Source organism: Penaeus vannamei, chromosome 26 (genome assembly GCF_042767895.1).
Source record: "Penaeus vannamei isolate JL-2024 chromosome 26, ASM4276789v1, whole genome shotgun sequence".
Taxonomy (NCBI): domain Eukaryota; kingdom Metazoa; phylum Arthropoda; class Malacostraca; order Decapoda; family Penaeidae; genus Penaeus; species Penaeus vannamei.
Window position 1 is genome coordinate 25,702,296 of NC_091574.1, and position 12,500 is coordinate 25,714,795.

The 12,500-nt window shown below is 37.9% G+C and overlaps 1 protein-coding gene across 15 annotated transcripts in view; it reads left to right on the plus strand.

Annotated features, from left to right (window-relative positions):
- Positions 1-8,173, plus strand: part of cnc (NFE2 like bZIP transcription factor cap-n-collar) — a 426,727-nt gene extending 418,554 nt beyond the window's left edge. For all 15 annotated transcript variants that reach the window (XM_070140250.1, XM_070140249.1, XM_070140252.1 and 12 more), the window contains 4 exons: positions 3,161-3,268; positions 3,401-3,591; positions 4,056-4,229; positions 4,368-8,173. In XM_070140250.1, coding sequence (XP_069996351.1) covers positions 3,161-3,268; positions 3,401-3,591; positions 4,056-4,229; positions 4,368-4,529 — 635 coding nt within the window. In that variant the 3' untranslated portion in view covers positions 4,530-8,173. The remainder of the gene's footprint in view (positions 1-3,160; positions 3,269-3,400; positions 3,592-4,055; positions 4,230-4,367) is intronic.
- The last annotated feature ends 4,327 nt before the right edge of the window (positions 8,174-12,500 follow it).

The following is a 12,500-nucleotide window of genomic DNA, read 5'->3' on the forward strand; positions in this document are numbered from 1 at the left end:
CATAATACTTGGGCGGGCGATGAGACCCGTGAGAACTCAAGTACAGCCCCGTGCTTTCCCGGAGGACAGGAAAAGCGAGCGGATCGAAGTGAATGGTGGTGGTGGCCACGGGGGCTGAGAAGTGCTGAGTCATCGGCCAGTAGTAAGAGAGACGGGCTCATCACGGGTCGCTCTTGGGGCCTGGCTGCCACCACCGCCTAGTTCTGGCACGAGGGAACGGCTGTCCGCCTGCCAGTGCCACAACAGGCCCTCTGGTGCCCGTCCGCGCCCTCGCCGAAGACTCTCCGCACGTCTCGCTCCTCCTCCGTCGTTGCTCAAGGCGCCTCCTGCAGGATCGCAGGACAGGGACGGCGCCGTGCCCTGTGCGCGGGTGCAGATCTGGCTGTGATTACTTGTGATAACTGATGGAGCTTAAATTTCATTGTAGAGGTTGTTCGCTTTTGAAGATCAAGCACAATTTGCTTGTTATTTTTATGACCTTGTGAACAGTTTCTGGAGTGCTAATAGGAAAGATTTTTGTGGTGTGAAAGTGACTTTAAAGACTTTAACCTATTTTCACATTTTTCTGCAATATAACAATAGTATGGGCCTCAAGCAAGGCCTTTCAACATCTTAAAAGTTGGCAATTTACTCAGAGTTAACTGTTACCAAAGAGATTGGTTTTGAGACTTGTATGCAATATATACTAGCTTGTAATAAATACTGCAAAGAAACAGAGATCCACACGCGCCCGGGAGCTTTAGCGTAGGGGCAAACTAAACAGTTTTTGTGGTGAGAGGATGTGAGAAGCAGACAGGCAGGATGGGCGGAAGCGAGGATAGCCCTCCTGCTGTCTGCCAGACTGAAGTGCGCAAATCCTTCAGTTTTTTTACCAAATATGCCAAATTAATTCCAGGTAATGAATATTTATTCCGTTTATAGTATGAAGTTGGCAGTGCATGGTATAGATAGTGTGATGAATTATAAATTTTTCAGTGTTGCTGCAAAATGATTGTGAAAAAACATATGCAATTGTAAAATAAATAAAAACAAGTATCGGTGATGTTTTCTAAGAGTTCCATCAAACTAATCGCGACCTTATTGGTATTGTTGGATTCTTTTCACTGTCTACAATGTAATTATGTAGAATTTATTGTGCAGAAACCACCCTAGTAACAACAAGCTTGGCCCCAATAATAGAGGAGGGCATGAAAGATGCCAGGAAATCACGGGGGGAAATAAAGATAATCTACACAGAATCAGTCATTATATTGACTACTGCAGGGGTTTGTGCCCCTTGCTATCCCATGGGGGGCTGCCGCCCCCAACCCTCACCTTGGAAAACAAAGAATCCACGTATTCACAGTAGGAGAGAGCATTGGAAAGCCTTCCTTGGCAATGGCATTCCTGCGTTGTGGTCATATGCCCTCTCCTGCCATGAATACATGGAGGATTTTTTTTATATGGGTTGGGGTTGGGGGACAGCAGTCACCATAGTTTCTATTGCACTAGGCACAGCCTCCAGCATGAGACAGTGTAGTGACTGATTCTGTGTATTTTTATCACATTTTTCCCCACAATGCCCCTGGTACAATTTCCATGCAATAATTTCTATATATTCGGAAACTAGGGAGTGAGAGGAATCCAATCATACCAAAACCATCACAATCCGTTTGGCAGAACTATTAGAAAAAAATACCCAAATATAAGTAGAATATCTTTCATTGGCATAATAATGACCCTACTATCCAGCTAGGACATGGGTGTGGAAGCTTGTTGGCTTTGGCCAGCGTGCACAGAAGAAATATTACTTCAACTTTATCATTCTATCTCTGTATGAAACTGAAATTTTATCAGTAATCCATTGTTAAAGAATTTGATTTATATGTTATTATATTTGAATTTAGGTATGCATTGATTATATTGACTGCCTGTAATGTAAACCAGCCAGGGACTTGTAATGTCTACTGTAGTTTTGTTTTGTAAAGTCCAAGAGGTTTTGAGAATTCATATTTTGTAAAGTTATTGATATTGATACTTTCATTATTGTTGCTGTTAACAGTATGATTATTATTATGCTGTTATTAAGAATACTAATACCAATAACAAAATGAAAAATAGTATATCTGAAAGTCAAGGAAAAGACTAAACAGATAAGATAGGTATGACTAAGCACTTCTGGGGTCATCTGTGTAAACAAAATATAGGAACAAAAATTATAATCAACTTGGTATGTAAATATGTGGCATCCTTGGCAATATACACAAGAAATACCTAGTAGAATGTATAGAAAAGCAATAACAATGGTAATAATGATGATGATAATAACAATCATAGTAATATTATTAATAATGATAGTGAGCTTAATAATGACCATAAAACTAGGCTAGGGATGAGCATGAGAGATCAGGATGCTACATATAGGAAGGATGCCTTTCCAGCCTCTCAGGTCTGCATGTGAACAGGAAATCCTTCTTCCTTCCGATTTTTTCTTTTTCATTTTCTTTCAAACTTCTTAGGGGATGATCATTTATATTGGTATCATTGTATTTACTAGTGCTATTTAATATCATACTTTTTTCTCTCTCTCTCACTCTCTCTCTCATTATTGTGATTGTTTTTTTGTTTTTTTTTGTAATTATTATTATTATTATTATTATCTTATGATGATTAATATAATTATCATTAGTAGTAATGGTGTTGTTATAGCTATTGTCATTGTCATTTTTATTATTATTATTATTATAGTTACTATTAATTATTACTTTTGTTATTATTATGATTATCTAGATTAGCATGTCAGAAAATGCAGTATCTTATTTTAAAATAAAATTAAGGAAACTCTTGAGGATTAAATTTATTAACTAAACTGTGAAGTGCAGCAGAACCACAACAACCCAGTGTAAAATATTCAAGGCCACTCCTATTCTCGTACATGAGCTTACATAATAATAAAAGCAAAACAACATGTGCCGGGATTAGAATTTTAATCAATTTTTGTTAATGCCGTTTATGGTTACCACACAGGTTTGCTCTGTGTGGAAGTGTAAATGTTAATTTTGCTCTCCTTTTTACATTATGATTTATCAATATGTTTTTAGGGATCTTTATAGTTTTTAGTTGTAAAATGTGTTTGAACATTGTAATATATTATCTAACTATTTTGATGTTCTGTTTGCAGAGGTGTCAGGGTCAGGAGTGGAACATGTTCAGCACAACCACACATACCACATGTCCCCTGAGGGGCCATCGGGTATGTCACGCCCAACATCAAGAGACAAACAAAAAAGTAAGGCTTATATATCTTGGTTGTGAATTCAGATTTTTGATATAGCCTTGGTATTGATTGATTGATTAGTAAATTGTTTTTTCTCCTCCCCCTGTTTCTATCCATTTCTTAACATTTTAAATCATAAAACAGATCGGAAGAATGAGCATGACCGGGCACTCACAAGAGATGAGAAGCGAGCCAGAGCGATGAACCTGCCAATCTCCTGTGAGGACATCATCAACCTCCCCATGGATGAGTTCAATGAGCGGATCTCCAAATACGACCTAACTGAGGCACAGCTTTCTCTTATCCGAGACATCCGACGGCGTGGCAAGAACAAGGTAAGGTGTTCTATGTCGTGCAATCCCATTAGATTATTTGCATTTTAAAGAATTTTATCATACACAAACTCATTGACTTTATAACCACAAGTGAAAATAGCTTTAGAATCATTAGAGCTGCCTTTAGTGGTACTTATTCAAATATTATTTGAGATGTCTTTTTTTCCACAAAAGATTCCACTATTAGTTTTTTTTTACCACTACTGTCACAGGCAGTACTTGATTTTTAATCTTTCCTTAATAGATGTGTTTGGTTTGTATGTTAAAAATTGGCTGGAGGAGAAAACATATCAAGGAAGTACTGCCCACCTGCAGTATATTATGTAGCTACATCTATGATGTGCTTATCAAGTAAATTTCTTGGACATTTTAAAATGAGAATCATATTCCCGTCTTTAATGGTGATGAGACAATGTATTTACTTGCTTTGGGTGTGTTTTGCTCATTTAGTTTTCTTGTGACAGGTTGCTGCTCAAAATTGTCGTAAACGGAAGCTGGATCAAATCCTTCACTTAGCAGATGAAGTGAAAGCCATTCAGAATCGCAAAAATGAGCTGTACAATGAGTATGAATACTTGAGCTCAGAACGAACCCGTATTAAACACAAGTTCTCACTATTGTACCGACACATATTCCAGGTAAGTTTATGTTATAAATACAGACAAATGGTGAAATTCAGGAGATACGAGGTAGTGTCACATTTTTTCATTCTTTATGGATTTTTCATTTGTGTTTGATAACTTTTAATTCTTTGATTTTTTTCCTTAAAATTTCAGAGTCTGCGTGATCCTGATGGCAATCCATACTCTCCACATGAATATTCACTGCAGCAGTCTGCTGACGGGAGTATCTTGTTGGTCCCTCGCTCCTCCACTGCTCAAGGCATGGACCCAAGCTCCAGTAACAAACCAAGAGGGAAGGATGACCCCAAGCAGTGAGCAAGCCAACCAACCCTGCCATACTGCCTCATCATCTAGACAAAGATTCACTTTTAATGGCATGAAAACAAATCTGAAATCTCCATCACTGTTATACGTTAGAAAGACTTGGCTTGGCTTCATACAGTGCACTTCTGCCAGATGTGCTGCAGTGCTGCTAAACATTGCTGTGCTCATCAGAATTGTTGATAAAACTAGTTCATGGTGCTGATGTCTTTGTTCAGTGGCACTGAATGTTTTGTTATTGTTGTTCTATCCATCACATACCACATAAATTTGGTTTCTTGTTGTTTCTTAAAGCTGAGTCATAGTACATATATGATAGATGAAATGCAGTGTAAATGGGTTGTTTCACAATAGTGAATTATGGCTGCTAATTTAACATTTTATCCATGAAAATGAAGCGGGCCTCAGTTAATCAAGTTTTAGCTGCATTTTGCTCACTGCTCGTTTACCTGGGTCTGCAAAACTGAAAGAGACATTGATTAAACTTGCTTATGGTAGCAATGTTTTTAGTTTAAAAGGCTGTGATGATAACTCGAGTAAATCGCATACAAACAGAACACTTATGGGTGTTTGTGTAAGTGAATGGATATTTTATGTACATGTTTATATATATATGGTATATATATATGTGTATGTAAATATATATGTATATAGATAGATGAATATACATGTCCACACACACACACAAGCACTAATTTTTAGGATCAACATGTCTGTGTGCACATCTTGTACATGTGTGCACATCTCTCTCTCACACACACGCACACATGCTCAAACACAAACACATACTCGTACAAACACACACACACACACACACACACACACACACACACACACACACACACACACACACACACACACACACACACACACACACACACACACACACACACACACACACACACACAAACACACACAAAATTACATACACATTCACTCATTCACTCACCCACTCACACTCCACAAGATCTCGTTTTGGTATTAAAATACAGGTATTTTGAATTTTTTGTTTTGTCACAGCTCAAGATATTTTAGAGCAAAAAAAAAAAGTTCCATTGAAATTCTTCCTTTACTTGCTTTTACATTGAAACTGAAAGAATGTCATATCCTTGCTACCCGGCAATTGGAATCACAGTGTCAGGTCCCCCATGTTGAGGTGGACGTAATGTGTTTGCCTCTGTTTAACTTGCCTTGTTGGTTGGTTACCATATACAGAATATATATATGGTTTCATGAATAGTTCCACTTGATTGTAAGGATGGAAAGAAATATGTAAACTAAATTAACAATTAATTTTGTTGAATCTGATACATATTTTTTATTACCTTAAAGGATAGTTCTTTATAAATTGTGAATTCTGTGTTGGAGAGATTGGCACTGATGCCCAAGTGTACTGTATATTAGTAAAAATGCATGTGAGGTTTGTTTGTACTATGTTGTTGTAAAAATGATTATTTAAAAAGGCAGAATGTTTTATAGATGGCATCTGACACACACTGTTTTTGTGCAAACAGTTTGCTGTACACTAAACTCGAAATCGTTATATCCTATTGGTTGAGTACAACACAGACAAAGTACATTTGATGTTAATATCATAAATCTTTGATATTAGTTTGAAGGCCAGAGGTATACAGAATCTAGAATGGTTCATTATCATTTCCTTACTACCTTAGGAGATCTAAGGAATGCACAGTTTTAAGGGATTATTTTTTTTTTCCTTTTTAGGTATATTGTCTTTTGACTACATTGTAAATGTAGTTACCAATTAGTTGGAAGAATAACATTTAATTTGTCAAGGGAAAACATTAAAATGTGATATTTTTGAGTTCTTGTAGCTCTTTCTTCATCCCAGTCTTGTGATTTTAGGATACCTCCCTAAAAATAGAAATATCCCAGAACAGGATATGGTTGAATCATTACAAATTATTTTTATTCAGAAATACAAAGCAGTTTGTAAGTAGCATTTATGGATTTTGTCTTGTGATCATCTAGTGTCTGCTTAGCTCTTCAGACACCTGGAAAGGATGCAGTCACATTTGTGTAATTTTCATCAAAAGTGATTATTATGACCATAGTGATACTTTTCAAACAGAGCTTTTGAAGATATTGATGTCAAGATATCTTCTTTACTTTTTGGCAGGGACAGATCCTCATTGTTGTAGGGTGGGAACGGGTGCTCTGTACACATGCTAATATTATTTTGATAATAAGAAAACTTCAGTTTAGGGATGTATTATTCTTCTTATTGTACAGAAGACATATAATAGTTTTTTTCTGTTTTGTAGATTTGGAATTTAAGTAAAAATCTAAGTGGTCAAGGAGAAGAACCTAAATCATCTGGGTACACCCAGTCCCTAGCTTATTAATTTTGTACTAAAGTATGTTAGTATTTTAATTGGTATACTAGCACCATCAGCTAATCACATCCCAGTGAATAATCTTACTTGAACTGCTCAGATATTTCTCACATATTGTTATATTTTATTTCAGATTTGTGTAACATTGAATTTTTATCAGCTGTACATAATTCTAACTAACCATCATGAAATATTCCTAATATATAAATGTGGTAGATACCACATCACCTATTGCCTTCTATAGTTTCCTATACACTGTGGGCATGGAACTGAAAATTGTTCACTCATCAAGGTGTATGAGGCTGGCTGGAGGGTTGGCCCAGAACCAAAAACACGTGCTCATAACTTTTTTGTGTAAGTTTTACGTGTAATTTTTGACATTTGTTAATGTAGAATTTAAGAAGCTTCTTCATGTTTTTATAATAAAAATTATCTGTTGTGTAACATGAAACCCTCCAGGCAAGTCACACCATCTGTAGAATAGAGGAAGTGGAGGGTTTTTCAGTTATTGCTTTAGTGTAAGGTTGGTGGAGATGACCACATGTGTAAACTACTGCTAATGTTCATGGTGGTAAAAAAAAAACTCCACTGATTTGACTCTGGCCATTGTTTGTGGTGGTAGTGAGGCACTAACTTGACTCTAGCAACAGTGAACGTATGATAACATTATCAATCTTAAATTCATGGAATACTGTTATGTATCGAGTCATTTCATTTTAACTTGCTCCATTGTTTCTGCTGAAGGATCATCATTAGTAATGTTAGTAATTTCAGTTTTTCATTTTGTTTTAAGTATTGTCCTATGTTATTTGATTCAGATAAGATGAATCTATTAGGATTCATTTCTTATTGCACTATTATTCAGGTCAAAATATAACAGGTGCTGATATTCACTTGTATGGACATCTTTCTCATCTCATACAAAAGTTTAAAAAATATTATATTCCTCATTTCTTGACCGACTTCTTTGACCTTGTTTCTTGTCAACACTTCTAGAATGTCAGACCTCAGATCTTCTCAAAAGTCTATTTTCTGCTCTGTGATGACTTTCTGTACAAAGCTGCACCTGATTTACAGGTTTGGAAGGTTCATGTCTCAGTGGCTGGACCCTTCCTCAACTACTGAATGTAAATATTGTTTTGCCTCTGCAATGGATTCAAAATTTGTCTTATCTGACGAATTGTGATTGCTGTTGGTAAAGACCTAACATAAAAAAAAATTGCTAGAGCTTGTATTTTTATGTACAATATGGAAAGTGTTTTTAATAAAAACGTAAGTAGACAGCATAATTTGATTTTAGCACCTACCCCTCATTAAAAGAAAGTAAGAAAGCAAGCAAGCAAGTGCACACGCACGCACGCACACGGACACATGCACACACACACTCATGCACACACGCACATGCACACGCACACTTACACACACACACACAACACAAACATACAACACAAATGCACAATACATAATATATACACAACAATCGTCTACATATTAACATGCATGTCTTGGTGATGGTCGCTAAAAGCCTTTTAAAAAGGGTTCTAGTGCATGTGCCTACAGTATACCGGCACAAAGAAAAGAAATATTAAACCATTCCAATGTTACAAATGAGATCTGTGAATAGTATTGACAAAGGAGATTCTATGCAATCGTTCAACAAAATGTAACATATTTGTATACATTTTTTAGGCTATTGTAAGACTAAGATCAGTCCTTCACTGTCTTGGTTTTACCCAGAACAATCTGTTTATGGACTACAGGGTTTATTAAGCACATATTTGATTGGTATTTTGTGGAAGTTATTACAAATACAGGTGAAAATCCATGCTAAAGTTGGGAGATCACCGAAAAGATATGATGCAGTAGTTTGTGCAATCCATGGTATTGCTGTGATGAAACAGAAAAAAATGATCGTGTGTGTGTCATGCTCATACTTATTTATGTGCATCAGAGGGATGACTGTACAACCCAAATGAAGTGTGAGTGTCCTTTGGGAATATTTGGTGTGTGTGTTCAACTATAACCCTGGCTAGTCAATTAGATGGTTGCTATACAAAAAATGTTCAAACTGCATTGACTCGTTTCGTGTCAGTGCCCCCACCTAATAACCCTCCCCCTGCAATTTTTACTGCATAAAGGCCCATAGATATTGCAGTGATAAGGTATATATATTTTTATTAACAACCATGACAGTGTAGAATAAAGATTTTTACCCATAAAAAGCACATTAAATGTTAAAGCAAAATATTACAAGTACCAAACAAGCAAAACATATTTACATTTTACGCATTCAGATATCAGTGTTGGGTCGGGAAAGGTCATCAATAATCGGAAAAGTAACTACCTCAGCCCAGCCTAAGAATAGACCCAACAAGAACGTGACATATGAACTGAACTCTGTACTAGATCCATGCTACGCAGAAGCTATAAATTTCTGTAAAAAAAAAACAGCCTACTTGCATGATAGAAAAACTACAATGTAACATAATAAGCAGACCTTGACATTCAATACGGATACAAGAGCTATAGACTTGGCTCTTCCTCTTAGTCTACCAGCCACTACACACACACACACACACACACACACACACACACACACACACACACACACACACACACACACACACACACACACACACACACACACATATATATATATATATATATATATATATATATATATATATATAATATATATATATATATTATATATATATATATAATATATATATATATTATATATATATATATATATATATATATATATATATATATATATATATATTTATAATCATTGGAGGGCTAACGCCGCCAGCCCGATACGACCCATCTCTAGCTCCTCACGACGCCTTATTAATCTACCTAAGCCACGACTTGACAGGTCTCCTCCACCTAGGGGTGTCTCGAACAGAGACAATCTGGTGGGTAGGATCCTCCTGTAGGAAATGAGCCAGGTGTGTGTGTAGCCTGAGTTGATGGTCTCAGATTGTGGATGGATACGTGGTCCCGCCAACTGTACCCATTGAATCGCTACAAGGACGTATTACAAAAGGCATCAAGACGAAATTTCAAGGCACAGGACAGCATCCATCTTTCACTACAGTATAGTAAAACTGGCAGTATTAGTACCTTGACACGTAGCTTGATACTTCTGCATAGGTACCAGCATTTCCGTAGATTTGTCGAGAGAGTTCATGACCTCTGACTTCCTGGTCTGACAGGCCCAGTTATGAACTACACTACCAAGATAAGTAAAGCTCTCTGTGACTTCAATATCTTCGTCAGAAGCACATAACGACCGAACAGGTTCTTCTAGCAAGTCTCCATAGTTCAGGATCTTAGTCTTAGTCCAGGAGACCTCTAGACCCAGGGGTTTTGCTTAATTGGTAAATGCATCTAGAGCTAGGGTTTCCAGAGACTCAGATAAGATATCAACATCGTTAGCAAAGTCTTGGTCGCTAACCTTTATATTGGCCAGAGTTGCTCCGCATTAACTTTGGACGGTAGTCTTGCCCAGTATCCAGTCCATGCAAGTATTGAAAAGTATTGGTGCAAGAACACAGCCTTTCCTCACTTATAAATTAACACTTTACAGCACTTTCAGTACCAGCATATAGGCCTACTGTTAAGCCAATAATCATTGTTGGGATTCCTCTCAGTCTCAGTGATTTCCGATACACCACACTGAAAGCCTTTTTGAGGTCAATGAAAGCTGCAAGCAGCCAATGTCCGAACTCATGACGGCGTTCTACAATGACAAAACGCCAAGACACGGGCCATTTTTGACTTATCAGGAATGAATCAAGATTGCTAAGGCTTCTGATGGCTCTGCAGGTGGTTTATGATACGTTTCAGAAGGATGTGAGCAGTATATTACCTCGATGATTGTTGCAGTCACATCAATCCCCTTTCCCCTACCAGAAACCACACCCCTTAACAAGTATGGGGGAATGGTACCAGTCTGCCAGATGGCATCCAGGTCAGCATGCAAACCCAACGTCATAGGTTCGCCACCGTCTTTTAACAGTTTAGCTGGGATGCCGCAGATACCCGCTGCTTTACCATTCTTCAGCTTGGAGATCCTCTTCAGGAAGAATCCTCGCTGATGAGTGGGTCCGGTAAAGGGATCTTGCATTACTCGCAGCCAAGTTAACTGTTGGTGTTCAACCTGGTACAACTATTCAAAATACTCAGCCCGACGCTCCTGCACCCCAATAGGATCTTAGCTGATCTGGCAACTTACTGAGCGGATTGCAGTCACCTGTGAGAAGGGCTTGAAGTTCAATTTTCACAAGGCTTGGTAGGCAAAACTAAGAAATGGCCTTCGACCCCTGATAAATTGTTCCTTATCCTATTTCAACAGAGAACGATGCAAGTCACGATCCTCTGTCAGATGAGCCGTGCGACAGACATCTATGTCTCCTGCAAAATGAAATTCTGCCTTGCCCTTGGACGTTCGCCAGTCGATTCTCGAGCTGCATCAATCAGATTGCCGAGTGCTGCGAAACGACTAGAGATAGCCTCAGCAAACCCTGGACACAGCCCCTTCCCTCATACGGTCCACATGAAACAACTTAGTGCAGGGGTTCCCAACCTGGGGGCCAAGGCCCCAGGGGGGGGCATGGAGCAAAATGAAAAGTTTGACGTCGAATTAAACTGAATTTTATCTTACCTATGGTTCCTATATATAATCATCTCTCATAATGAATTCAAATCTTTTCATGAAGTGGCCTTGTCTTAGAAACATTGATGCCATTACACTATTCATATTTAAGCAAAGTAAAAAAGAAAATACCTTCGGCTCAAGTAACAGACTCTCTCTGGAGATGGGTCGCTAAGGTCGGGATTTTTTTATTATAGATTTTTATTTTATTTTGAGGAGTGATATAATGAACCTGTTCATGGACACCACATCACTCTAAACCCTGCTCCCAGAACTATATACCACGCTGTAAATATAAAACTAAGGTTTAAATACAAAATACAAATCTTGTTAAATTTTTAAAACCTCAGTCAGAGGGCTGCCGTTTTGATATCGAGATGATGCACGCTCGCCTTAGGCAGTATCGCCGTTCAACGGCTTGTGCCAATAGACTTGATGAAAGTCCGATGCAGTCCCAAGATTTGCTCAGTCTGCTTTGGTAGTTATTAATCTATCCGTTGTAGCGATAAGAGTTGTGTATTGGCGGTATTTCTGAAAACCAGAGTTTTAGATTTGTGGTAGACGGGAATTTAGCGATAATTTTTTGTCGGTATTTATTTCGGCAAAATATACTGTGAATTTTGGGGGCCTTATCAATAACTAAATTGGTCAGGGGCCACAGAATGAAAAAGGTTGGAGACTGCTCTAATACTTAGCCTCACAGTTCATTGCTCGAGGATATGGGGAGCCACAAACAAAACACGGAGAGAGAGTTCAAAGACCAAAATTTCGCAGCAAAGGTAGCCGTAGGAGGTCGAAGAGAGTATCATCATGCAACCCCCGCACTTAGGCAGCTGGAACAGCTAAAAGTGGATGACGTGTTTAACCTGTCTTGGTTTTTAAGATAATGGATAATCAGTTACCCTGCTGGCTCTATAATCTAGCAACTGTTGGTGAAATTTGAGG